Genomic DNA, 27384 nt, shown 5'->3' with positions numbered 1-27384 from the left:
AAAATCAATATTTCAATATTAAACACCAGACTAAATGTTGATCTCAATTTAATTTCCATTATTAGTTTTCATATAGCTTTCATATACAATTTATATAGAGTAACTCTTGCAAATATACAACATACATATATCTTTTCGATTATTTCCATTTAAAGATTAAACATTTGTTGCTTATTAAATTGATAAGACTGCAGGAATGTACATATTTCCTAACCTGCTCAACAATTGCGAATGGCTTTCAGGTTATCACATGGCCGCATTCATTCATTCAGTTATTTTGCGATAAGCAACGTGAATATGATTTTGTGAGTCAGTTGAGGGAAGACTCACCTTAGTTTTGGTTTTGTTTACGATTTTGCGATACAGAAACTTGTACATAGCACGATAGCAATTGCAGCGACGACAGCGACAAACATACATCCAACTCTGCTCACGTTTTCACTCTATGAGAAGGTCTCTATTCTTAATTTGACACGCACGATCTTAATTAAGTAATTATAACAAAGAACAATTAACAAGCGAAATTAATTTATTTAGACAATATCGTATTCGATTCCGATTTTGAACGCACTGCGTCTCATATATCGGCAGTCGGTGTTTGTCTGTCTGATATCTGTCTGCCTGTCCGTCAGTCGGTCGGTCTTTGGTCTGTGGTGTCTGCCGCTCGAAACGTCATCGATGACTAAGCGACGGTGTGAGCGAGCTGTGATTGAAGAGCGCAGCGTCTTTTGCGAATTTTTGCATGCGGCCGCACACGAGCAGCACGCAGGTAAATACTTAAATGGGCCTATTTGAAATTAGAGTTTGAATGAGAGTTTTGGTATAAATCAACATAGACGAAGAAAAAACAATAATTAAATAATAACTATACCTTTACTGAATTTAAGCAATTTAGTTAAATATGATAATATTTCATCACTATTCAGCATTCATCACATTAGTTTCGCTTTTATTAGTATAAAACTAAAACTACCCGAGAATGCGCTCCTGTTGTCAGTTTTGTTTACAGTTGCTTTTTGATGCCGCCAAATACAGTTGCTCTCACGTTGTTTTGTCCAGAACAACAAAAGCAACAATACAATAAGCTAATGTCAACGAAAAGTTCAAAAGCTGGGCACACTTCAAGTTAACGGCACTTTTTATTGATGCTTGCATTGTTGCCATTGCCTTTGGCGTTGTCGTTGTCGTTGGCATAGAATGCCAATGGGAATATTGGACAGCAGAATAATGAGAGAAAGAGAAGCACCAAAGTCATTAAAAACTATCAAATAAATTTAACAACAAAATAAACTCCAACTAGCAAATTAGACGTGGCAAAATGTGAGCAAACTAATTAGCCATAACGAACAGATGGAAGAAAATGGAAACGAGAACGAAAACGCGACTTAAAGGGGAAGAGCAGGTGCGGCGATGCCCTCGTTGGGTGCTTTTGACATTTGCAATTGCCAAAGGTGAGAGAGACGGAGGGAGAATGATGACGGTGAAGAGATAAGAAATGAGTATATTTTTTTTAACATACCTGTATCTCCAGTAAAAGCTCCTGTTTTTTTCTGCGCAGCTCAATCACCAGCTTTTGCTGCTCCGGTGTCAACTCTGCAATAATAAAACATAATTCTTAAGCATTCGTTTGCTTTTGTTGTTGGTGTTGCTGCTGCTGTTGATTTGGTTAATTGGAACAGCGACATTCCACTTACACACACACACAGACACACGAGCCAAGCGCACGTAAACAATACACACCCACAAGCACACGCACGCACACACACATTATTTTCCATGCACATATGTATAAGCTGCACTGCCAGCATACGTATGCGTACGAGCGAGACAGAAGATACTGACAAATCAATACAAATATCACAATTGTGCGCATGTATTGTTGTTGCTTTTTTGATGCTGTGGCTATTTAACAACACGCTGTGTAGATGTATTAATTGTTTTATTAGTTTAATGCCGCATTACGGGATTAATTCAATTGAAGGCCAGTTTAATAGACACACAAACATATACACACACAGCCACACATCCACACTCGTCACGCACACGCCTACAATCAGCGTCGCTTGTTGCTTCCACACTTTTCATTTGGCCTCTTCGCCCCACTCGCACACAATTTGCATTTAGCATTCACACAATTTCACTTCAATTGCAGCTTAAACTAATCTTTATTGCCGTCGACCGTCTGGTTGAGCTTCTTTGTTTTATTGTTTACTCATTGCCCATTGCGTCGTGTTTACCTGGCATTGAGAATTCACTGCGCCCCTTGGATATCGCACCGTACGATCTGTTGTCGAAATTGTCCATTGCGCTTATCATTTTGGCGGGCACGGTTATCACACACGCACACACGTTGCACTAGTTTAACATATTTTGTAACTTTTAGGTATTTGCTAACTTTTTCATTTATTAAACGCAATTAAATTTATCATAAACAAATCAACACAAAAAATTCTTTCGCCTTTTTCTTTCCCACTAGGGATGAACTGAATAGCGATGCTTAGTGATGACCAAATCGATGTATCGTAGCCAAAAGTGTTGCCACTTTGTTAGAAATGCACTCAGTTAACAGCACTCATATATAAATAAAATTTCAACTTGTATTTACACTTAACAGTTTTAAAATGTATAATTGTCAATAATGTATTTTATTGTCATCTTATGTTTGTTACACTTCACATTGTATAATAAATACAATATTGTTACAAAGTAGCAATGTAACAGAGATATCGACGGCAATTAACAGAGTTGCTCCACTAAAACCGTATTGACTCCTCAAAAACAAAAGCTTTGTCCTGTAACTGTTACGCGCTACCTTAAAATCTCGTGACTGTCTCGCACCGCAAAATCACTCCTCACTAACACAGGCTGACTGCAAAGACACTGAAGCGACTCCAGTAGGGCTGCAAATCCATCGATGGTGGCTCCACTCGATATTTTCTCCATCGATGGAAAAAACTATCGAATATATCGATGGTTCCATCGAAAATTTAAAAAGCTGAAAGGGAACATTTCATGAAATTTGAGTACTTAACTATTCAAATTTTTATATTATTTACATTTAAATAATTCGAAATTTATGTTTTGAATTATCAAAAGTGTTTGTTTTTGTGTTTTTTTTAAACAATATTGTATTTAATTCATTTTTTCAAACATAATTCTTAGTATAAAACAATAACAAAAACAATAAATTCATTATCTTAAACATAATATAAAATATTATAAAATAAAATAAAAAGTAGAGATCCATTTGTACTTTTTTGACTGGTAATAAAAGCTATTCATTTGAATTATTATTTCTGCTTAATTTGATCTTTCATCATCATCATCAACCAAGCTCATATTTTTGTTTAAAAACAATAATATATTTACATTTTTCGGCTTCAACGCCGATCTCCGCTGAGAAATTATCTCTCCGGCCTTACTGAAAATTCGTTCAGACTCAGTGGAGCTAGCGGGAATACATAAATATTTTGTTGCCAATTGTGCAATCGCGCCAAACTGAGACTCATTAATCTGGAAAAAAGTTAACGTTTTATATTATGCATATGTTCAGTTAGCAAACTTACCTTCCAATAAGTGAGCGGATCAATATCTTGTGCCGCATTTTGCTGTTCCAAAAATTGGCGCATCATTAAAATTGCGTCGGCTCTTCTGTTTTTTTGTTTTTGTGTATTATTTAAATTGTGTATTTATTTAAATTAGATGACTCATTTGATCTAACTGGATGAGCACGTTTTAAATGCTCCAGCAAATTGGAAGTATTGCCACTTGTTTTATATTCTTTGCCGCAAAGGCGGCACTTGGCGAAGATTTTGTTTTGGCACTTGTCAAAATGTGTCCATACCTCCGATGTCTTCTTTCGCTTTTTCGCCTCATCGGCACCAGGCATGCTCGGCTCATTGGTCGCTTCTCTCTTATCTTTAATATTTAATAATTATTAACAAAAAAATTACTTTGCATTGCTTTTTATTATTACTTACTTGACGGATTCAAAAATTTGTCCATATTGCAATCTTGCAGTGAAATGTCGCAAAGAGAACAAATATATCGATGGTGCAAAAAAGCCATCGATCCATCGGACTATTCAAATTCCATCGATAGATCGGTAACAGCCATCGATAGATTTGCAGCCCTAGACTCCAGATTTCTAGAAAATTCCAAATATTTTCTTAGCATAGTTAACAAAGCAACGTCAGGTAACAGAATAAAGCGTATAGCAAATAGTGCCGATACGTCGTGGATCAGAGAGTGCGAAAATTAGTTACATTTTAATACAGCAAACACGCAATAAAAGCAGCAACAGCACCATGGCAAAGTGGGGAGAAGGTGATCCACGCTGGATTGTTGAGGAGCGACCCGACGCAACTAATGTGAACAATTGGCATTGGACGGAAAAGAACGCGACGCCCTGGTCAAAGGAGCGATTGACACAGTTGTTCATTGACTTCAAAATAGGTAATGATTGTGGTGTTCTAATTGCTGTGCAAATTCTAACCTTAATTTCATGCGGCTGTTGTGCATTGCACGGCGTACAGTTCAAAGTGACATTGAGTGCGTAGTGAATAAAGTGGAGGAGTGCACCGGTGAGGCGACCGTCAACAATCGCAAAGGAAAATTGATATTCTTCTACGATTGGGAGCTAGTGCTGAAATGGTCCGGCCGTCTGCTAAAGAACAGCAAGCTGAGCCACAACGGCAAGCTGACCATACCGAATCTGTCTGAGGAGAATAATCTGGAAGATGTAGAAATAACGGTTACCATTGACGAGTCCAACGACGAGTCAGAGACACTCAAACAATTCATGTACAATGTGGGCCGTGACCAAATTCGCAAACAGCTGGGCGTCTACATCAAGGAACTGAAGGAGGAATATTCCAAGAACTTGATACTACCAAAGAAGGATGCCAATAGCAGCGAAACCACGCCAGGCCAGGCCAAGGATGTCAACAATGCTAAGAATGCGGCACAAAAGGCTGCGGCGCAGATCCCTACGGCTGCCACGCCCATATCCTCCTCCAATAACAATGTGACGAGCAAGCCCGTCGGTTGCAAGCTGGACGTCCGCTCGCTCACCATGACCGAGGAGTTTCATTGCAATGCCAATGATCTCTACAATGCGCTAACCAAGCCCGAAATGGTCACTGCATTTACGCGTGCGCCCGCCAAAGTGGACGCCGTACGCGGCGGCGAGTGAGCATCAAAATTTGAATTTCATCTTAATTAGAATTTCAAATGACATTCGATTTAAATTCGCAGATTTGTGCTGTATGGCGGAAACGTGCATGGCAAATTCGAGGAGTTGGTGCCCGAGAAGAAGATCCAACAAAGCTGGCGTCTGAAAAACTGGGCCTCTGGCCACTACTCGAATGTGATCATTGAATTGGAGGAAACTGTAAGTAAAACACTATATGCAAATATGTAGAGAAACTTGTGTTCTCTAAGCTTTCTTCTTTAAGACAATTCCCTTCTTAGCCTCATATTTTGAGAAGAAGAACAATATATTTTATTATACAGTATATCTGATAAATCAAATCTAATAGACTACACACTGACTGTTCATAAGTTGGAAAACTTATTTTTGTTGTATATTTGCATATAGTATAAATTAGATTTTACATAATCAAAAGCTGTGTTCGGGCAGCATCTGTTACTGAACTCCATTTGGGATTGCTGAATGAAACATTGTCAATTGTCAAATGAGGATAGCAAACCCTATAGAGTTTGATCTTTCTTGCATTAGTTAAGGGTAAAGTCCCACACACATTTCAATGCCAGCATTTGATAAACTCTGATGTCCAGCTGTTTAGCTTATTTGAATAAAATGCGAACTGGTTTTGAGGACTCTCCTGATCTCCACCCCATTTGCGGATTCTGTTAGAGGCTGCAAACCAGTTGAGGCGGCAGTTAGTTTTCTAAGAAATTTTATTTGGTGACGATTGTCTGGAATGGCCTCATATCAAACTTATTTGTCAGCGCTTCTTCCAGTGAATCCAAATTTTCAGTAAGCAAACGTTCAAGCAAATTCGAATATGAATTTGCTTCTGAGTTCCGATTTCTCATTTATATTGCAAATTTCGATCTACCGAGTTGCACTGAATATTCACAAAACTGTCAATAAGGGCAATTAAGTTATATGAGTATATATATTTTGTCAAGCTTTTTTATTTAATTTCCTCAATTTACCTCATTGCTCGCTTGGAACTTGTTGATTATTGATTTTCCTCATCTGCACTCAGGGGTTTTTTGGCATATTATGGATCATATATTTAAATAAATAACAGCTAAGAAAATTTAGCTACTACTGTCTACTGAAAAACATTTTGTTATTCTTAGATTGTCTCGAAAATTTTTTGTTAGGTATATAAGTTATCTAATCGTGATTAATATCAAGTATATAAATTAAGTGTAACTTTAAAGAAGCATCATTATCCTCTAGTTCTTCATTTCAATTTCGAAAATCTAATATAGACTGACAGATAGGTCACTTGACATTGATAAAACGGAAATATATAATGTTTATGAATTTTAGACATGTTATTCATAGATCTATAAATTATATACACAACTAGGTATTCGCGTTAAGTATATATTTTTATATATTTATTAATAATTATTTTATTGCCTTGCAGTCGTCAACCACAAAGATGACGCTTCACCAGACAGGTATTCCCGCCTCCGAGTACACAGGGATGAAGAATAACTGGTACCGATACTACTGGGTCAGCATAAAGCAAACCTTCGGCTTTGGCGCCTCCTGGCCACTGGGACAGTCCTAAATGCGAATCATTCGACTTCAATTCAAACGTGCTGCAAATTGATTTTCACCATCCTTTTAGCTATAATTTCTGTGCGGCTGCTTGCCAACTGCACTCTGTTACACACTTAAATATGCTATTTAATTATATATTTATATATAAATAGATAAACTGTTCGACAGTAGCAGCAGCATCAGCAGCGTCTACACTACACAACTACAATATAATTATGTCATTTAGTCAGTTTCAAGCTATGGCACACACTCGACATGAATTCACACACCTTGTATATGGCGAAATAAACGAAACATCTTAATGAACTGTAATTCGAGTTTCATTGCAAAGACCAAAACCTGCTTCACCTGCTTAACATTTTATTAATATTGGTTAAAATTATATCTCTAGTTCACATAGCTTAGAGCTAGACTAGTCCGATCTAGTCTCGCAGCAAGCATCGGTGGTTCAGTGGTAGAATGCTCGCCTGCCACGCGGGCGGCCCGGGTTCGATTCCCGGCCGATGCACATTTTACCCTTTTTATTTATTTATTTTCATATAAATTACAATTAAAGTGCTTTGTTACAAGTAAATTATGTTATTAAAATAAAAATATTAATAATTATAAAGGGGACTCAAGGTTTTGCACTTTAATATCAATGACAAATTTCATAAATATGAATACTTATATTTTTATACCCTATCAGCAAATTATTGTTTCAATTACTTTACGACTTCAAATTTAGGAATTGTAAAGAAATTGCTTATCAAGTAAATATTGATATGATAATATATTTTTTTTTTTAATTTCTGCGAATTTTAATACACGTTTTAGTTAGCTTTCTGCGTATGACGATTTTTCGTTTTGGCTTCCCGGTCACACAAGCATCGGTGGTTCAGTGGTAGAATGCTCGCCTGCCACGCGGGCGGCCCGGGTTCGATTCCCGGCCGATGCATCAGTAATTTTTTTTTAATTTTTTTTTTTTTTTTTATGTTTTAAATGTATATTAACTTCCTAGAGATACACAGGTATTTTATACATTTAGTTAAATTTGTTTATACATTTATTGGTTTAGCCATAAAATCATCGTCTATTTATACTATGCACTCTAATTTTTTTATGTGAGCATAACTTTAAGTAGATAACTTATAAATATGATTTTCTTATTTAGACAACTATTACACGAGTACTTGGCAAAAATGTAATCAGAGTTATGCTTTTCCTAATAAATATTTTACTTTTCCACATAAACCAGGGTTGTACATTTCATACACATAGAGAAACATTTCATTTTGTAAATAATTTTTTAATCAATGCGGTGTGGGTTAGCCCTTAATTTAAAATTAAAAAACAGAATTGTTTAAATAATAAGAAATAAAAGTTTAGTTTAATTCTAGCTTAAGTGCGGAACTTTTGAAACGAATTCCATATAAGCATCGGTGGTTCAGTGGTAGAATGCTCGCCTGCCACGCGGGCGGCCCGGGTTCGATTCCCGGCCGATGCATAAATAATATTTTGCTTATTTTAAGCTGTGAATAATATATTTTATAATGAAATATCTTTATAACTTGAATATTTCTACTATCTTATGTAGCCTCATGGATCTTCCGCTTGATGTGTGCTCGAGTGCTGCTGAAATTCTTTAAAGCTGTTGCTCTTGAATGTAGTACAGGTAGAGCACTCGTAGATGAACTTGCCCGGGTGTTTGTTCGTCTTAGTGATATGCTTGCGTAGATTGTCGAAGCTGCTACACCGGAAGCTGCAGTGGGGACATTTGTGTGGCTTCTCTCCGGTATGTTTGCGCATGTGACGATCTAGGTGACCTTTGACCAGTGCCCTGAACCCGCACTGATCGCATTTGAGCCATTTGCCGTCGTCAAGCAGCGCCGGAACAGTCGCGTGCGATTTGAGGTGCCTGCAAAGGAGTAGAGTAGAGAGTAAAGTCAATTCGCCATTCGCTGGGCGGGTGAGAAAGCTGTTAAGTGTTTGTACACTGCGAGGCCATATTTAAAATCTTCGGCTTGATTAGACGTTAAATTCCAGTGGCGGCTGTCGCCCAAGCAACGCAGCCAACAACTAATTGCTAATTTCGCATTCGAATCGCACGCTCGAAATCAAAATACGAAATACGAGTAAGTTGGCAAAGTCGCGGCTTTGGCTGTGCCACTGCCATTGCCAGCGACTTTTGGGATGCCACCGATCTGTACCGGTAACGGTAGCAGTAGCAACTACCTCCAATGCCCAGCCGCACAGATGGAGATCTGTTTTGTAAACAGCGGCAAAGCGCATTCACAAATAATCGCTCACACGAGTCGGGTCATTGCGGCTTGAAATGTTTTTCGTCAAGTCAGTCATTATCGAGCTATATATACATTTATGGTTGAGGATACTTTGCTTTCTTATGCACATTCCACAGTTTGAATTCTAAATAATTTTTAGCGCTTCTCTCGCTGATCGCCTAACCCATATGCCCAACTGCAGCGTAGCGATACACGACTGAAGGGTGCTCACAGTTACGCGCCTTCAATTACGATGCCTGCTGCCCGGAATCGAGTTTACGAGATGAAGCATACACCCCCACCCCCCCGTAGCTGGGGCCAGAAGCAAAGCGAATCGAGGCCGGCCGCTCATTTGTAGCCGCGGCTCCTTCTCCTTCTCCTGCTGCTGCTGCTGCTGCTGGTGTGTTGTTGTCCACTCCCCTTATCAGCTACTGTCCGAACCGAGGACTCACAATTAATTGCCAATGTTCTGCGTGGTTGCCGAATTGGAATCTGTGTGAAATCTCAGGCACAGCCAACGGAGCCAACGGGGCCAGCGGGCAGCCGGCACACGGTTCGATCCGACTGCGCTCATGCGCATTCGGTAGGCTTAATTAGCGGCAAGTAATGTTTGCCGCTGTTGCTGTTGCTGTTGCTGTTGCAGTTGCAGTTGCAGCTTCGTGCTTGCCAGCAAGTTGTAGGAGTTAACTTCCACTGTGCCCTGTCCCCTTCACACACAACCCCGCCCACGCCCAGGCGTCGCTTTGAGCTGCGTCCGGCAATGCCGACAACGCGTCGAACGTCCAAAACGAGACCGAAACTGCGATGCGTTTTGGCCAGCCTTTGAATTCCTGCACAGACCGCGCTCCTTCCTCTTTTTTCGCTCTTTTTTCTTCGATAGCTAATTGAAGATCTCGACTGCCAGTTAAGCACATCACAGCTGAGTGTCTGTCTTGCTCTCTCCCTCCCTCTCTTCCTTTCTATCCCTCTCTTTCTGCCTGTTTGCAGTGCAAAACAAACAGTTTTTAATGAACTCAGCTTTATTTTGGTTCAGTCAGATAAAAGTTGAACTTGAGAACGTAAAGCTGGTCAAGTTTTATGCAGATTTTTAGAAAGCGAGACAATACTAAAACTAAACTGAAAAACATACTCTCAATTTTCAATATGAAAATTTGTCAGTATTAGCCTAAATACTTATTTAGATATTACCAATAACAAATTCTTCATTTGCAGACAAAATTTGCTTAAGCAAATTAAAGATTTTATATTAAAGGTATCATTCTTGCTAGGTCAGCCCAAGATTGTTACAATCAATTTAATGATATTATTCTTATTTTTAAATTCATGATTAACTAAAAAATCCTTTTGAATATTTCAATATTAATTTTTGATTAACATGATGGCAAATCCTAAATTATATTTACATAGCCCAATAATTTAAATGTTGCTAAGCTAATGGTATTCGCTAAGTTCCTGATTAATCAGTCTACATTTCATTGACACTCATATTTCTACTACAACTTTCTTTCTTTTACTTCTTTTTCTTATGCTCATATTTCTACAACTTCTTTTACTTTTACTTCTACTACTTCTACTCTACTTCTACTTCTACTTCTACTTCTACTGCTACTTCTACTTCTACTTCTACTTCTACTTCTACTTCTACTTCTACTTCTACTTCTACTTCTACTTCTACTTCTACTTCTACTTCTACTTCTACTTCTAACTTCAACTTCAACTTCAACTTCAACTTCAACTTCTACTTCTACTTCTACTTCTACTTCTACTTCTACTTCTACTTCTACTTCTACTTCTACTTCTACTTCTACTTCTACTTCTACTTCTACTTCTACTTCTACTTCTACTTCTACTTCTACTTCTACTTCTACTTCTACTTCTACTTCTACTTCTACTTCTACTTCTACTTCTACTTCTACTTCTACTTCTACTTCTACTTCTACTTCTACTTCTACTTCTACTTCTACTTCTACTTCTACTTCTACTTCTACTTCTACTTCTACTTCTACTTCTACTTCTACTTCTACTTCTACTTCTACTTCTACTTCTACTTCTACTTCTACTTCTACTTCTACTTCTACTTCTACTTCTACTTCTACTTCTACTTCTACTTCTACTTCTACTTCTACTTCTACTTCTACTTCTACTTCTACTTCTACTCTACTTCTACTTCTACTTCTACTTCTACTTCTACTTCTCTTCTACTTCTACTTCTACTTCTACTTCTACTCTACTTCTACTTCTACTCTACTTCTACTTCTACTTCTACTTCTACTTCTACTTCTACTTCTACTTCTACTTCTACTTCTACTTCTATTGCTACTTATACGGCAATTCGAATGTTGTCTTAGATTAAATAAAATGAGCCGTGCAAAGCCGCTTAATATACGTTAGTCAAGCAGTGCAAGTAGTGTAGAATTGGCCAATGGGTAATTCACTGAAATCTGTTCAATATAAAAATATTCAAATTCTGTGCCATATGAACAAAAGATGCCAAAGTTGTGCCCGCCATCAAAAAGCGATCGCAACGATGCGTTCGCAAAGGCTCCACGTTTAAGTCGAAAAAACTCTCGTGTGTGTGTGTGTGTGTGTGTGTGTGTATGGGGCGGACAGCTGCACAGTGGCAAGCAACAGTGGCAGTGGCAGTGGCAGTGGCAATGCCAGCAATTGGCTCAGACTCTGCTGACTGCTTGAATGCAGATCGATGCTGTCGATGCACCGGCCTGCGAGGAGTGAAAGAGGGAGTTGCAGTTGGAGTTGGAGCTGCAGTTGGAGGTGGGTATAGCTGCTGCTGCTGCTGCTGCCGCTTCATACTCAAATGGCCATTGGAGAGCCTTGGAAATATTACAAGAATTCAATGCGCATATCAAAGGCGATCGATAAGTCACGATTTTGTGGTACGACTCGGTTGACTCTCAGCCGCCTCCTGCACCTTCAGCGCTTCCTCGAGCAGCTCCTCGTTGACTGCGATTGGCATTGGCCAGCTCAACAGCTTCTTGTTGGCTTTTGTTGCTATTGATGTTGTTGTTGCTGTTGTTGCTTTCATCAATTTATGCAATTGCAGTTCAAAGTCTGCAATTATGGATGACATTTTTGCTCTTGTTGCTTCTTTTTATTGCCATTTCCATTTGCTTGTTCGTTTGTTTTGCTTTGCTTTTCTTTTTTTTTTTTTGTTGCAGTTTGTTTTTTGTTTTGTTTATAGAAATTCAAATTCGTGTAGAAAAAGTCGCTCGTTTATTTTGCGCGACTTGGCAATTGTCTGTGCTCGACTCCATTGGCAAATCCTGATTAGCATTTTGTAGATTTGTAATAACGCCGCAACATGACATCCGCAGTTAGTCTCGACCTCGCCCCATCGAATAACGATTTCCAATGGAAATTGAAGTCGATTATCGATTATCGATTATCGATTATCGATTATAATTAATCATAATTGGCAACAATTGAGCATTTTTCAAGACGTATATGAATAAATACTTAGACATAATAACTATCGCACTTACCGCTTCAAGTGCAGCTCACTTTTGCCCACATATCTGCAGTTCTCGTGGTGGCATTTGTGTTGGCCCTGGGAGTGGGATTTCATGTGGGTTTTCAGGCCTTCGTGCGTGAGACCCGAATAGGAACAGTCCTTGCGAGGGCAATGGAATTGAGGCTTCACCTTGGTATGGGTCATTTCGTGCAGTAAAAGTGATTGTCTACAAAGTGGAATGAAATGGCAAATTAAAGTCTGATTAAAGAAAAGTTTCGAAAATGTTGGCCAACTGGAGCTGGGGCAGATCCCTGTGACACTCGACGTCACTTTGTTTGCTTTTATTTTTCTGTTTTGCATTTTATTAGAAATTTTTATTTTATTTATTTTATTTTATTTTTTTGTAATTACATTAAATCAAAGCAAAAGTAATTCGCAGCAAAGTCACGTCGCTCGTCAGACAGTCGGCACGTTCAATGAATGCGGATACGGGACAGCGGCCCAGGCTTGAAGCCTCAAGCTGAAGCTGCCGGTCCAGGCCACGTCCATTCCAAAAAGGACCAAGCATACAACTCGTCGCCCCACAAAACCCAAATGCAAACTCGTTGCTAAAAACTTTTGTGCACATCAATTACGGATGCTAATTAATCGAAACAGCTGAGAGAAGTCGTCGTCGTCGTCGTCGTCGACGTTGTCGTTGTCGTGTGGGACTCTGTTGACTTTAAAAATTGTCCAGCATTTTTAGATTACACTAAAACAAAAATCAATTCGGCAAGCGTTGACAGAGAAGAAGCAGAGATTGCTTAGCGTAATTAGAGACACATTAGCTGATGTAAAACAGGAATAAATACATATTGAACTCTCCCAATGAATTACAAAGATGTCTCTATATCTCGCAAATATTGCTAAAAATATACTTAAAGGCTGATGTAACAGGAATAATAAAATTAGAACTTTCCTAAAGATACAAATCTTGAAAATAATACTAAAAAAATACTAAATAGCTAGGGTAAATCAAAAATAAATAAATATTAACCTCACCTAATGAATTACAAAGATATATCAAAAATAATACTAAACAAGAAAGCTCTAGTCGAGACTGCTCGACTACGAGATCCCCTGAACCCTTGGAGCAATAGATATTTCAATAATTTTTCGCGTCTTTTAGCTTACACAAGAAACACGCACACACACACACAGGCACGTACGCACACACAGGCATACATACACACACACGCATACAGACACACATACACACACACACGCATACATACACAAACGCATACACACACACATACACATAACCACACACATATACACACACATACACAAACACAACACACACAAGCACCCACGCATAAACACGCATGGGCTGCAGTGTGCGCTTACTATGAGAACTTAATTGTTTAATAACTTTTTTTATGGACGTACGATCTTCATGAAACTTTCAGATTATGATTATAACATGGATATGCATGTAATTGCCAAAGCACAAGTCTCTAGTATTTGAAATACGCTTTTTACAAAAGTGAGGGTGAGGGGGTGAATTTAAGGGTGGGGGGTAAATTTTAACAAAAACCGAAATTGTATAAATTGCATGTAAGCATACATTAAAAATTTGGAGACTCTAGCAATAAAGGTGTAGAAGATATAATTTTATAACTGGTTTTCGATAAGGTTTTTTATCGATAAAACAGCCTGACAGAAAGACGGACAGGGCCAAATCAACTCAGCTCGTCACCCTGATCAAGAATATATATACTTTGTGGGGTCTGCCACGCCTCCTTCTCCCTGTTACATACATTTCAACAAAACCATTATACCCTGATTTCCCATTGAAAATGGGTTCAGGGTATAAAAATACTAAGTAGCTGATGTAAGACAGGAATAAATAAATATTAAACTCTCCTAATGAATTACCAAGATATCTCAAAAATAATACTAAAAAAATACTAAATATCTGATGTAAGACATGAATAAATAAATATTGAGCACTCCTAAACAATTACAAAGATTTCATGAAAATAATACTAAAAAAATACTAAATATCTGATGTAGGACAGGAATAAATAAATATTGAGCTCTCCTAAACAATTACAAAGATTTCATGAAAATAATACTAAAAAAATACTAAATAGCTGATGTAAGACAGGAATAAATAAATATTGAGCTCTCCTAAACAATTACAATGATTTTATGAAAATAACACTAAAAAAATACTAAATAGCTGATGTAAGACAGCAATAAATAAATTTCGGGAAAATAATACTTAAAAAATACTAAATAGCTGATGAAAGACAGGAATAAATAAATATTGAGCTCTCCTAAACAATTACAAAGATTTCATGAATATAATACTAAAAAAATACTAAATAGCTGATGTAAGACAGCAATAAATAATTTTTGAGCTCTCCCAATGAACTAAAAAGATATCTCAAAAATAATACTAAAAAATACTAAATATCTGATGTAAATCAGAAATAATAAACATTGACTTCTCCTAATGAATTACAAAGATATCTAAAAAATAATACTAAAAAAATACTAAATAGCTGATGAAAGACAGGAATAAATAAATATTGAGCTCTCCTAAACAATTACAAAGATTTCGTGAAAATAATACTAAAAAAATACTAAATAGCTGATGAACGACAGGAATAAATAAATATTGAGTTCTCCTAAACAACTACAAAGATTTCATGAATATAATACTAAAAAAATACTAAACAGCTGATGTAAGACAGCAATAAATAATTTTTGAGCTCTCCCAATGAATTACAAAGATATCTTGAAAAGAATACTAAAAATATACTAAATAGCTGATGAAAGACAGGAATAAATAAATATTGAGCTCTCCTAAACAATTACAAAGATTTCATTAATATAATACTAAAAAAATACTAAATAGCTGATGTAAGACAGCAATAAATAATTTTTGAGCTCTCCCAATGAATTACAAAGATTTCATGAAAATAATACTAAAAAAATACTAAATAGCTGATGAAAGACAGGAATAAATAAATATTGAGCTCTCCTAAACAATTACAAAGATTTCATTAATATAATACTAAAAAAATACTAAATGGCTGATGAAAGACAGGAATAAATAAATATTGAGCTCTCCCAATGAATTACAAAGATATCTCGAAAATAATAAAAAAAAATACTTTTCTTAATATGGAAGAATTATAGTGACCCTTTAGGCAGTTATATCAATTTCTCATTTCTCACAGTTTAGGTTTCTTGTTTAAATACTCAGATGGCATAGCGTAATGCCGCTAGAAACTAAACAAGATTAAAATGGATAGCTCTCAGCGGTAAGAGCATTAAGAACTTGAATGAACGCGACGGCATTAATATGAATGCAAAAATGCAGATCTGAGGCAATTTTCTCCCCCCTCAAGAATAGATGTGCAGAGTCAAGGGTAGAGGCTAGTGGCTAGAGGGGGGCATAAGTGCAAGGGTGACATTTAACGGTAATTTCCGGCTACGATACTTGTGCAGTGACATCAAGTTTTCTGGCTGGCAGCCAGATAAGCAAATGGAGTTAAGGTGTTGGGCACTTCCCTAATTACACATGGCCCACGCCCAATGCCAAGCAACTAATTTCACATGCAGCACGGGACGAGCCATCAAAATCCAGCTAATGTCGCACAAGCGAACAACAACTTGCAACTGAAAAGGCGGCACAAGACTTACGTACCAATTACATGAAAGTTGGACAAGAAATGGGGCGCTTAAAGGGGGTGGGGGACGGTGGTACTGGGTGGTATGGATATGAAGTTAAAGCTATTGAGGCGAACTGGCAGTGTGTGCGGGTGGGGATGGGAGGTACGGGCAGGAGTGACAAAGTTGAGCACATCCTTGTGACTGACACCGGAAGCAGTCGCTGCAGTCGCTGACTAACACCCGCGGCACAGAACTTGAGCAGGATCCGGGACAGGCAAGACACGACGACAACGAACAGCAGCCAGAGAGACTGTCATAAATATTTATGCGAGTTTTGGGAACAACAATGCCAGCGCAACAGCAGCATTGACTGCGCCACGGCCAAAATCGCAAGCGAATCCCCAACCAGCGACACATGCGATTGTCTAAGACATGCCACCAGCACAGAGAGACAGAGAGGGAGAGAGAGTGAGAGAGAGAGGGAGAGAGCGAGAGAGAGAGACGTGCAGCCAGTGGCACCTTCGCATGCAGCTGACAATGAGCAGCAGGATACATTTGCACCTGCACCACCACCCGCAACATGTTTGCTCAGCGTCTTGAGCTTCCTGCATCAGGGCATCTTCAGCTGCCCCGCCTACCGCCAACCGCCCACCGCCCACCACCTCCCGTCTTCCGCTCGCCTCTAATGGATGGCGTGTGCAAAAGTTGACACAACACCGCCAACAGCCAAAGCCAAACAGCTGCTGCTCGACTCGATTCGGCTTCGACATTGAAGCCAGCCAAACCACCCAGCCACCCAAACCACCCAGCCACCCAGCCACACAGCCACCTGACTGCAGAACAAAAGGGCAAAGTTTTCGTCGCCAGGCGTGAAACGTTTCGTCAACTAATCGCAACGTAGCTACGCAACTGCATCGCAACTACCACCCGCATCCGCATCCGCATCAGCATCCGCATTCGCTTTCGCATGGGCGTGTTTAGCTCTTAAGTGTTTTGCCATTGCTTCAAACTTCAGCTGCTTAAAGGCTTCAAGCAAAGTCACATATGTGCAAGAAAATCCAAGTTTAGCCCATGACAAGATCAGTTTCGGCTGGAGCTTGTAAAGTTTTATCAACTATATTATAATTATGCCAATGCATTGGCAGTGATGTGAGATCTAAGTATTTTCCCAGAGTTGTGATTTGATAAATCCATTGGTATGCACTGATATATAACAGATAATGTGTAACAGAAAAACCATCCAAAGAACTGACTTCAATCTCAATATTAAAATCTCATTGCGATATGGATTCACCAGAAGAGATCTTAAGATGTGAAGATTGTGATAAGGATATCTTAGCATTAGGATTAAAGTCAGGTCTTTGATTGGTTTTTCAGTTATATATCTTTAATGAGACTACTTGACTATATTTATATAAATGTCTATAATATATGAGCTTATAGCTGGATCTAAATCACAATGATGTTAAGAGCTGCTTGAATATACATATATACATAAATGAATATATATGTTAATAGTCTTTAATGTGCAAACTGATATCTGTGAACTGGTTTAGTTCACAACGTGATTCAATTTCAGTTAATGTCCCTTGGGTTCTGTATAGGAAAAATATCAGAGAAGTGAAGAGTTAAAGCTAAGGTTCCGCTTGAGTTGAGGAAATAACTGTAAGGTGTTCTTGGCGGAGTTAAAGAGAGAGAGAAGGAGCGAGCCAGCTGGCATCATGGTAAAGTGCAGCTGAGGAAATAAAAGTTAATGTTATAACTGCAAAATACAAGGCGTACGAAGAACGAACGAAGCGAAAGATAATTTTGCTGTTTTTGCTGTTGCTGTTGCATCAAATTCGCTTTGCTTTTCTTTCAGCATTATGTTGCTGCTGCTGCTGTTGCTGGCGGCGCCATTATCCCAGTGAATGGCAGCAGCAACAACTATTTACGGCAAACTCCTGCAGGTGAAATGGCATCCTTTTGTCAAGTCTCGAACGGCGGCAGCAAGCATCTTGGACAAGCCTCGAACAACCAGCAGCAGCAGCAGCAGCAGCAACAACACCGTCTTCTTGCCACGCCCATCAGCCTCCGTTTGTCGTTGTCAACGTCGTTGCTATTCAAACTCTCATACAAACTGACATTTCACATATCAACGCCATCGCCGTCGCCGTCGTCGTCGCCGTCGTCGTCGTCGTCGTCGCCGTCGATGCTGTTGTTGCTGGCCGCCCACGCGACGGCATCATTAGAAATGCATGACAATGTTGCCAACACCACCATCCGCTCAGGTGCCGCTGCTGTGGCCACGCCCAACCATCCAGCCGCCCATCCGCCCACTATTTGTTATACACCCATATCTCTGGCGCTCTGTTTTCCTTTTCCTGGCATTGTTGTCGCCGAGAGGAATTTAGATTAAAGATTGAAACTTTGTTAATGTTGCGCATTATTAAGAAGAATCTTTTTTACAAAAGCCAAGCGACGCATTAATTCCAAATGAGCACCGGAAATTAACACTTTCAATATTCATGCGAATGGATGAGCTCTCATTGGCCAACAGACAAACGGTATATATCAGCCAAGAAGCGCACTTTGTGGCCGAAAGATATTGTTTCTTGTTGAAGTATTAGGTGCATGAATATAAGAAAATATTTTCGATCGGAATGGATTTTTAATAGATTTAATAGATTCATAAAGAAAAAAATACTTTCAAAATTTGTATGTTTCGGAAATAAACATATGTGAATTTACTTTTTAATATGTACAAAAAAACTAGAATATTTATTATTTTAATGACAATTAATTTTATTTTTTAATTCATCAGGTGAATAGAAAACTTAAATAATTTAACTATAATATTGAGCTTCGTTTATTTTTAGTAAATTTAAATCATTTTTTTGATTATGCCAAATATTCTATGAAATGATATATTTATTCTCCATATTTGAGAAAAAATTCCTGCTCGATAATTCTCGATAAAAACTAATCTCCTTGCAATTTCGAATTATCGGAACTCGACTGTATCTATTTCTGTTCTAAATAGAGGATTCCCACTAACAAAACAAAAGTGCAGAGTATATCTAAGCAATTTGTTGTCCATTGCGCTAATTAAAAATGCTGCAAACAATAAACTGAAAGATGCCTCAGGAGCTGGCGCAGTGCATCCGAAATATTTGTGTGCTGCTCATATGGAAAATGTCATCCAATTTGCTGTGGACCCTCCGCCTGCGCCCTCTCCATGTTGCCGAAATAGTTTGTGGGTCGGGGCTGTGGGGGGCGTGGCAAAGAAATGCAGCACAAGATGCGCCGCAAATGAGAATTGTTTTCAATTTTTGCGCGCATTTTGCATTAATTAAAAATACCAAGCGAAAAGCGATTGCTGCAAGTGCAAAATAAGTAACCAAAAATAACTCATTAAGTGCTGGACATTCCGGCTATATTGCCCCAAAGGACCCACACACATGTGGCAGGACTGCAACTGGACCGGACACCCGCCACAAAGTATGCAATGCACTGCAAATCAAGCCTGCGGATATGCCACGATAGAATGCAATTGTCCTGCCGCGCAGAAATACGAGCAGCATCCATGGAAGATAATGCTAGAGCACACACACACACACTCTCTCTCTCTCTCTCTCTCTTTCTCTCTTAGTCAACCCATATCTTATTCGAATATTAGACTTTAGCTTTACTTTTGTTGTTATGTTTAGCATTTTGTGATATGCCAAAGGCAACTACGTCGATTGTGACTTGGCTAAGTTGGGATAGACTTGATTTTAGGATAGGATAGGAACTAACGAGGCTGTCTGCATTTTAAGTTGTAGTAATACTTGAGGAGAATAAAGATACAAAATCAGGAGAAGTTGATTCTTCTACACTTCGTATTATTTCAATTAATTTTTAGGTATCTTAACATTTATAGTAAACTCTGATAATTCAGCTGAGGCTTTAGCAAAATGTAGATCTAACATCAAAAATACACATTTCACTCTGCATGGATTCAATTGTTTTCCAAGCGTTGATGTGTTTTATAAACTTTGGAAACTAGAAACTTTGGAACTCTGGAAACTATTTAACCGTTTATAAACAATCTATAAACAATTGATTTGAAGATGTGAAATCTCCTTTGCGTTGTATATAAAGTTAATGGATACAAAGATTTTGTAATATACAGATTTTGAATACCACGCCCCCTTTGCCACCAATTTGTAAAAAAGCATTTCAAGTACTAGAGAGCGCTTTGGAATGTACACACATTTTAACCATATGATTACGCTCTGAAAGTTTCATAAAAGAAGTCCAGAATGATTAGAATATCAGCTTGGAGGGTTCAGGGTATCTCCTAGTCGAGCAGTCTCGACTGGAGCCTTCTTACTTGCTTTAGTCTTGCTGTTTATTACTTCAATCATCAGAGCAAAGCCAATCAATCTAAGGCGAAGAAACATACAAAATTACAAGAACAAAACCTTAGAAAAGAATCAATTAGAATTGGTGTTAGCTTCCATTGTTTGAATTAATGTTTATTTCGCTTCATATCTAAAACAAACTATTGGAATTCAATTCAATTCTATCATCCAAGCTGGGTCCAATATTTAACATGATCCATTGTGTACTTTGAATATTTTGACCCAGTCCAGTGCCGCCTCCTCAGCAGCACAGTCCAGTAGGCACTCGTTGGCATATGTTATGCCATCGCTGCCGCAGACACGATCTAAAATCGGAGGACAGAGACATTCCAGGAAAGCAGTGACAGGATTCAGGATCAGCAGACTGAGGGCGATAACTGCGAAAAACTGCATGATGATGACCAACTATTAACAAATGCTGAAACAACTTTGAATTGTTTTTCTATTGCTGGCGTGCTTTTATAGGCCTTTACCAAGCTCTGAGAACGAGTAATCCGTTAATAATTAATCCGAAACTGTAGTTAATTTGATCAATATGGACTGTAACTATTCTTTAGCAGGTATTGCATAAAGCGAACAACATTTTGTTTAGTCTTGGTGTTTATTACTTGAATCATCAGAGCAAAGCCAATCAATCTAAGGCGAAGAAACATACAAAATTACAACAACAAAACCTTAGAAAAGAATCAACTAGAATTGGTGTTAGCTTCCATTGTTTGAATCAATGTTTATTTCGCTTCATATCTAAAACAAACTATTGGAATTCAGTTCAATTCTATCATCCAATTTGGGTCCAATATTTAACATGGTCCATCGTGTACTTTGAATAATTTGACACCGTTCAGTGCCGCCTCCATAGCAGCACAGTCCAGTAGGCACTCATTGTCATATGTTACGCCATCGCTGCCGCAGACAGGATCTAAAATCGGATGACAGAAACATGGCGGGAGAGCAGTGACAGGATTCAGGACCAGCAGACTGAGGGCGATAACAGCGAAAAACTGCATGATGATTAACTATTAACAAGTGCTGAAACAACTTTGAATTGATTTTCAATTGCTGGCGTGTTTTTATAGGCCTTTACCAAGCTCTGAGAACGAGTAATCCGTTAATAATTAATCCGAAACTGTAGTTAATTTGATCAATATGGACTGTAACTATTTTTTAAGTGCTGCATAAAGCGACCCAAATTCTTTAATCTTGGTGTTTAGTAATTTAATTATCAGAGCAAAGCCAATCAATCTAAGGTAAAGAAAAGACATAAATTAGAACAACAAATTGTATCAAAAACTCGCCACAAAGGAACTCAGTTCATGCCATATATGACATTATGATAATATTACAATCATTATTCAACTAATTTATATATGAATCCAGAAACTTTCTCATTTGATCAAAGAAACCTTAGAAAAGAATCAACTAGAATTGGTGTTAGCTTCCATTGTTTGAATTAATGTTTATTTCGCTTCATATCTAAAACAAACTATTGGAATTCAGTTCAATTCTATCATCCAATTTGGGTCCAATATTTAACATGGTCCATCGTGTACTTTGAATATTTTGACACCGTTCAGTGCCGCCTCCCTAGCAGCACAGTGCAGTTCGCACTCATTGTCATATGTTACGCCATCGCTGCCGCAGACAGGATCTATAATCCAATGACAGGGACATGTCAGGAGAGCAGTGACAGGATTCAGGATCAGCAGACTGAGGGCGACAACAGCGAAAAACTGCATGATGATTAACTATTAACAAGTGCTGAAACAACTTTGAATTGATTTTCAATTGCTGGCGTGTTTATATAGGCTTTTAACAAGCTCTGAGAACGATTAATCCGCTAATAATTGATCCAAAAATTATAGATCTGCAAATCTGAAATTTAAAGCTCTCTATAATCAATTTGTTCCAAATGGGCTTGTTATTGTTTTTAAGAGGTACTGCATGAAGCGAACTAAATTCATTCGCAGAGCATTGGCAAAAAATTACAAAACACAAGTAATGTAAATGTTACGGTCGGGGGTTAACGGGGTGTAAAATACTGATTCATGTGCCAATCGCTGTGACTGCGATTTAGCGTAAATTAATAGAGGATGTCAGCTGAATGAAATGCTTACAAAATTGGTATTATAGTAACCCACATTTTTATTATTACTATATCTCACAATGTCAATTTCCAGTATAGTAATAATCCGTCTAGCCTATCCACCAGCTAAGCGTATTCACTTCTGTCTGACTCCTGGGACTACTGTCGGCAGATCCAAATCTGGCCATCCAATTACGTCTCGGCCATAACTAATCATAACTTGTGCAGTCTGTGCTGCCAAGTTGCTAGCAACTAATTCCTTGAGCAAACATTAAGTTGAATTGCAGCGAGTCGCCGGAAGAGGCGTACGGATCGGAGACTGAGACGAGCTGGGCTAACTGAATGCATAAGGCAAGCGAGCAGAGACAGAGGGCACTGAGACCGACCGAGACGAAGCTGGCTGAGAGTTTTCCACTTTTCAAGTGATTATTTGAAAAATTTATTAAAATGCTCATTTGAAGTTATTGTCGGGCGCGCTTGATGTAGATACTTTGCTTTTACGACTAACGAGACCGAGTGGCCGGCAAGGAGACGACTCGCAGATCAACTCACAGACAGCCACAGAGACTGAGAGAGTGTGAGTGTGCGAGTCTGTGTGTGTGAGTGTATGAGTGTGAGCCAGCAAAGTTTCAGCACGCCCCAGTCAAGCAAAGGACGCGACGTCGTCAGTCATGTCAACAGCGCAGCGCAGCGCAGCTCACTTCCGGAATTCCAGACTTGAACTAACTCAACTTTTACGGCCCGAGCAGCTCTGGCTGCTCTGCTGGTTAGCTAGGTCCTCTGCGGATACTTTGCCAGCATCAGCATCAGCATCAGTCTAAAGTTTGTGTCGTCGCCATCGCCATCGCCATCGTCGTCGTCGTCGTCGTCGTCATCGTCGTCGTCGTCGTCGTTGGGCAATTCACTTTTATTGAAATGGCGTGCAATGCTCTGTTCTGTTTGGCTGGATACGGAATCCGATTCTTTTGGCTTGGCTTGGCTTGGCTTGGCGCAGCGCTGCGCTGCGCGACGCGACTTGGCTCTGCTTCGTTTCGGTTTTTCGCATTTCCAATTCGCTGTTGCTTCTTCATTTCTTTTTCTCTATACTCTATACAGCGGGTATTACAAGTTTTATGTTACGTTTGTTAGAACTTTGATATCTACATTTTTATCAGAGCTTAACTCTGCTAGGGCAAACTTGGAGTTTTTTTTTTTTTTTGTCTTAATGTATTCCTACTAAGGACTCATAGTAAAATGTCTCAACTGACAAGAATTTGTATACAGGGTTGTTCATATTCGACGTCGAATATTGGCATCCCCATATAAAGAAACTAGCTTTAATATTGTAAAAGCCTGTCTCTTATCATATATATACATTATATATTTATTATAATATATATAGTGTAGATATAAGGATCGAAAGATTTATATACTTTTTATATATTTGTCGGTATTAAATTCAACATTTTTTTTTCATATTTTGCAAATCGAAATTTTCTCGTAAGAGCATTGCATTTTCATCCTTCGTAGCTTTTCCCTTTTTGTGTCTTTCATGTCTGCGCTTTTAGTTTATTTTATTTTGTATTTTAAGTCATTCCTATGCTGCATCATTCGCTGTCCGGGAGTTGATTCTGTTGATGGCACAAAGTGCAGTGCAATTCATTTTAATGGTTACTCCCCAGACCCACTAACAGTCCCAGTGCTGTACCAATTCCACTCGTACTCGTACTCGCACTCTCACTCGCACTCCCACTCTCATTCCTATTTCCATTCCCAATCCCATTCCCTGTCTCAGTCCCAATCTACCCCAATCGTTGGTGTCCAGTCCAGCTATTCGTTCCATCACTTGAGAGTCAATTTCAGCAAACTTGATTTCCCATTTCCAATGGCAGCAGAGTCAGCAGCAGCAGCAGCAGCAGCAATCCGACGATTTAAGGGATTGGCATTCCTACATTCATTCATTTTTATGAATCTGCGATATTGAGTCGGACATTGTTCGGCTTGTGGTCGGAGCCAGAAAAACACACACTAAGTGGTACGTGTTGTGGGCTGCCTCTCGCCTCGCCTCGTCTCGTTTCGTCTCGTCTCGTTTCGAAGCTGCCTCCATTTCCCAATCGCAGCTGCTGCTGGTCATTGGCAAGCATTTGCCTGCCTGGATGTCTAGATTCCTGCTACTGGCAGCCGCATTCAAGTTTCCTTCTTTTGTTGCTTGTGGCATGCACTCATGAGCATCACGTCACACTGCATAACATAGTATATCAATTCGCCCGAGGGCGCAGATGAGATGAGCTGAGCTGATTTTGCTAAGGGAACTCATGGAGCGTGATGGAGTCAGAGTGCAATTGAAAAACATTTCGAAATAGAAATATATATACAAGAATCCTATGCTACAGCATATAGTCGAATGGGGATCGATAGAATTAGAGATAATTCAGGATCAGCAGACTGAGGGCGAAAACAGCGCAAAACTGCATGATGATTAACTATTAACAAGTGCTGAAACAACTTTGAATTGATTTTCAATTGCTGGCGTGCTTTTATAGGCCTTTACCAAGCTCTGAGAACGAGTAATCCGTTAATAATTAATCCGAAACTGTAGTTAATTTGATCAATATGGACTGTAACTATTCTTTAGCAGGTATTGCATAAAGCGAACGACATTTTTTTTAGTCTTGGTGTTTATTACTTCAATCATCAGAGAAACATACAAAATTACAACAACAAAACCTTAGAAAAGAATCAACTAGAATTGGTGTTAGCTTCCATTGTTTGATTTAATGTTTATTTCGCTTCATATCTAAAACAAACTATTGGAACTCAGTTCAATTCTATCATCCAATTTGGGTCCAATATTTAACATGGTCCATCGTGTACTTTGAATATTTTGACACCGTTCAGTGCCGCCTCCTCAGCAGCACAGTCCAGTAGGCACTCGTTGGCATATGTTATGCCATCGCTGCCGCAGACAGGATGAAAAATCTTAGGACAGGGACATGTCAGGAGAGCAGTGACAGGATTCAGGACCAGCAGACTGAGGGCGATAACTGCGAAAAACTGCATGATGATTAACTATTAACAAGTGCTGAAACAACTTTGAATTGATTTTCAATTGCTGGCGTGCTTTTATAGGCCTTTACCAAGCTCTGAGAACGAGTAATCCGTTAATAATTAATCCGAAACTGTAGTTAATTTGATCAATATGGACTGTAATTATTTTTTAAGTGCTGCATAAAGCGACCCAAATTCTTTAATCTTGGTGTTTAGTAATTTAATTATCAGAGCAAAGCCAATCAATCTAATCGATAGAATTAGAGATAATATATATATTCTCTACTATATTAGGTAAGTATATAACATATACAGTCGGGTCTCGATAATTCGTACCCCGCTAAATCGAAAAAAAAATTCTATCTCCTTGACAGAAATTCGTTCTCAATAATTCTCAATTTGAGTTTCTGTGTAAATCGATCCCCTGGCCATTTCAAATTATCGGGATTCTACTGTATTTAAACAGACTTGAAATTAATGAATATATCTAATTTGAAAAATCTAAATATAACTTACTTTTTAGCCAACATTTTGCCACACGTGCCACATTCAAATTTCGGCTTGGCTCGCATCGTCGTCGTCGATGTTGTCGTTGTCTTGGGGGCATTTTCTGGATTTTCCCGTTGGCCATGAATGTTGGCCATGTGGCTCTTGAGATTGTGTCGCCTGGCGAACTTGGCCTTGCACTGGTCACACTCGAAGATGCGCTCGTTCGTGTGGTTGCGCAGGTGGGCGCGCAGCGAGTGTTTGCGGAAGCGCTTGGGGCAGCGCGGACACTGCAGCAGCTCGTCCTTGCCAATCGTTGGGCCGCGTATGTGAAAGAAGCGATGATAGAGCAGATCCGATTCGTATTGGGCACTGAAGCCGCACTGATCGCAGGGCCAGTCATTGGCGACCGCGTCCATGGTGGAGGAGATCGAGGTAATGGGCTGGCAGCTGCGCGTGTGCCGCCCCAGGGCCTGGGCCGTCTGGAAGCTGCTGCCGCAGCTGAGGCAGCAGTGGCTCTCCATGGGATGGGCCTCGCTGCGATGCCGAATCAGCGCCTGGGGAGACTCAAAGCTCTGCTGGCAATTGGCGCACTGGCTAATCCACATTCGCCTCCGGCCGGTGCCTGAGCTCGTTGTTGGCTGCTCGGGCTCGGACAGCGGATCGTCCAGCACCTCGCGCAGCATGTGCTCTATTTCGGTCTCCCCCTCTGGCTGCACAGAGCTGCTGCAGGGGCCACCATCCTGGCGAAGCATCGCATTCTGCTTATGGCTCAGTAGACTGCGATGCCGACGCGCAGCCAGCGGCGTCTCGAACTCCAGCTCACACACGGCGCAATAATATTTACTGAGGCGATGCTTGTGCTTCTCGTGGCGCTGCAAAGCCACGCGCGATTTTTGCGGCGCTCCGCAAATGTCACAGCGGAAGCGGCACTGATAGTCATCCGAGGCGCTGCCTGTGGGTGCCACGCCCCCGTGCTCCGAGGCGAAATGGCGTCGCAGCTGGGCGTTGTAGAGGAAGCCGGCCTGGCACACAGAGCAGTTGAGGTGCCGACGCTGGCCAATGCACACGGGCACCGATCGATTGATCGCATGCAGCACCTCCATGTGCCCATTGCCCAGGAGATGCTGCCACATCTCCTCGTTGCTGCCGCACTCGAACTGGCAGTAGCTGCACCAGAAGGTGCCGCCCAGTCGACCGGTCAGCTCGATGTGGTCGGAGGAGCGCCAGTGGGC

General features: G+C 39.7%; 6 protein-coding genes, 1 long non-coding RNA gene, 3 other non-coding genes and 1 pseudogene across 13 annotated transcripts in view; 4 read left to right on the top strand and 7 right to left on the bottom strand.

Moving 5' to 3' along the window:
• step (cytohesin steppke) overlaps positions 1-2504 on the bottom strand; it is a 40949-nt gene extending 38445 nt beyond the window's left edge. The window contains exons 1-2 of the mRNA XM_018002113.2: positions 2238-2504; positions 1520-1593 (exon numbers count right to left, since the gene is read on the bottom strand). Of these exons, the coding sequence (XP_017857602.1) occupies positions 1520-1593; positions 2238-2316 (153 nt within the window). The 5' untranslated portion in view covers positions 2317-2504. The remainder of the gene's footprint in view (positions 1-1519; positions 1594-2237) is intronic.
• A 304-nt stretch (positions 2505-2808) lies between these two features.
• Positions 2809-7076, top strand: LOC108611962 (activator of 90 kDa heat shock protein ATPase homolog 1). The gene is made up of 6 exons (XM_018004815.2): positions 2809-2895; positions 4144-4196; positions 4278-4455; positions 4536-5190; positions 5257-5392; positions 6630-7076. Exons 3-6 carry the CDS (start codon positions 4308-4310, stop codon positions 6774-6776), a joined length of 1086 nt encoding a protein of 361 aa, XP_017860304.1. The 5' UTR covers positions 2809-2895; positions 4144-4196; positions 4278-4307; the 3' UTR covers positions 6777-7076.
• LOC108609589 (uncharacterized) lies at positions 3269-4108 on the bottom strand. The gene is made up of 3 exons (XR_016269450.1): positions 3981-4108; positions 3567-3918; positions 3269-3513 (listed from the first exon to the last, which is right to left on the bottom strand). It is a non-coding gene; the product is annotated as an uncharacterized LOC108609589 (long non-coding RNA).
• Positions 5478-27384, bottom strand: part of LOC108611701 (uncharacterized) — a 48107-nt gene continuing 26200 nt past the window's right edge. For 2 of the 4 annotated variants that reach the window (XR_016269447.1, XR_016269448.1), the window contains exons 3-6: positions 26180-27384; positions 12531-12725; positions 6184-8666; positions 5478-6108 (exon numbers count right to left, since the gene is read on the bottom strand). Coding sequence is in view for 2 of the 4 variants with exons in the window: in XM_018004468.2 (XP_017859957.1) it covers positions 8348-8666; positions 12531-12725; positions 26180-27384 (1719 nt within the window). In the remaining 2 variants the exon portion in view is untranslated. Of the gene's footprint in view, positions 8667-12530; positions 12726-25865; positions 26116-26179 lie in introns of those variants that run through there. The other 2 variants (XM_018004468.2, XM_089465471.1) reach the window with 2 other exon arrangements.
• TRNAG-GCC (transfer RNA glycine (anticodon GCC)) lies at positions 7207-7277 on the top strand. The gene has a single exon. It is a non-coding gene; the product is annotated as a tRNA-Gly (tRNA).
• Positions 7636-7706, top strand: TRNAG-GCC (transfer RNA glycine (anticodon GCC)). Its single transcript has one exon. It is a non-coding gene; the product is annotated as a tRNA-Gly (tRNA).
• Positions 8185-8255, top strand: TRNAG-GCC (transfer RNA glycine (anticodon GCC)). Its single transcript has one exon. It is a non-coding gene; the product is annotated as a tRNA-Gly (tRNA).
• Positions 20647-21000, bottom strand: LOC149269746 (bdellin B-3-like). Its single transcript, XM_089465497.1, has one exon. It carries the CDS (start codon positions 20944-20946, stop codon positions 20740-20742), a length of 207 nt encoding a protein of 68 aa, XP_089321623.1. The 5' UTR covers positions 20947-21000; the 3' UTR covers positions 20647-20739.
• On the bottom strand, positions 21256-21609 carry LOC149269745 (leech-derived tryptase inhibitor C pseudogene; annotated as a pseudogene).
• LOC108611700 (turripeptide Ici9.1-like) lies at positions 21985-22339 on the bottom strand. Its single transcript, XM_018004466.2, has one exon. The coding sequence runs from the start codon at positions 22287-22289 to the stop codon at positions 22083-22085; it is 207 nt and encodes a 68-aa protein (XP_017859955.1). The 5' UTR covers positions 22290-22339; the 3' UTR covers positions 21985-22082.
• LOC149269744 (leech-derived tryptase inhibitor C-like) lies at positions 25371-25726 on the bottom strand. Its single transcript, XM_089465496.1, has one exon. The coding sequence runs from the start codon at positions 25673-25675 to the stop codon at positions 25469-25471; it is 207 nt and encodes a 68-aa protein (XP_089321622.1). The 5' UTR covers positions 25676-25726; the 3' UTR covers positions 25371-25468.

The sequence above is a fragment of the Drosophila arizonae genome, chromosome 3 (assembly GCF_054131065.1).
Source record: "Drosophila arizonae isolate 15081-1271.41 chromosome 3, UAZ_ARI_1.0, whole genome shotgun sequence".
In the NCBI taxonomy this organism is placed as follows: domain Eukaryota; kingdom Metazoa; phylum Arthropoda; class Insecta; order Diptera; family Drosophilidae; genus Drosophila; species Drosophila arizonae.
Note: the sequence above shows the minus strand (reverse complement) of the source record. Positions and strands in the feature narration are given on the sequence as shown.

What these genes read in the sequence shown, in the direction of transcription:
- LOC149269744 (XM_089465496.1), bottom strand. Translation starts at nt 25,675, where the DNA reads ATGCAGTTTTTCGCAGTTATCGCCCTCAGTCTGCTGGTCCTGAATCCT.
- LOC149269746 (XM_089465497.1), bottom strand. Translation starts at nt 20,946, where the DNA reads ATGCAGTTTTTCGCAGTTATCGCCCTCAGTCTGCTGATCCTGAATCCT.
- LOC108611962 (XM_018004815.2), top strand. Translation starts at nt 4,308, where the DNA reads ATGGCAAAGTGGGGAGAAGGTGATCCACGCTGGATTGTTGAGGAGCGA. An exon ending in GTTCATTGACTTCAAAATAG is followed by an intron (nt 4,456 to 4,535) that starts GTAATGATTGTG and finishes CACGGCGTACAG; the next exon opens with TTCAAAGTGACATTGAGTGC. An exon ending in GACGCCGTACGCGGCGGCGA is followed by an intron (nt 5,191 to 5,256) that starts GTGAGCATCAAA and finishes TTAAATTCGCAG; the next exon opens with ATTTGTGCTGTATGGCGGAA.
- LOC108611700 (XM_018004466.2), bottom strand. Translation starts at nt 22,289, where the DNA reads ATGCAGTTTTTCGCTGTTGTCGCCCTCAGTCTGCTGATCCTGAATCCT.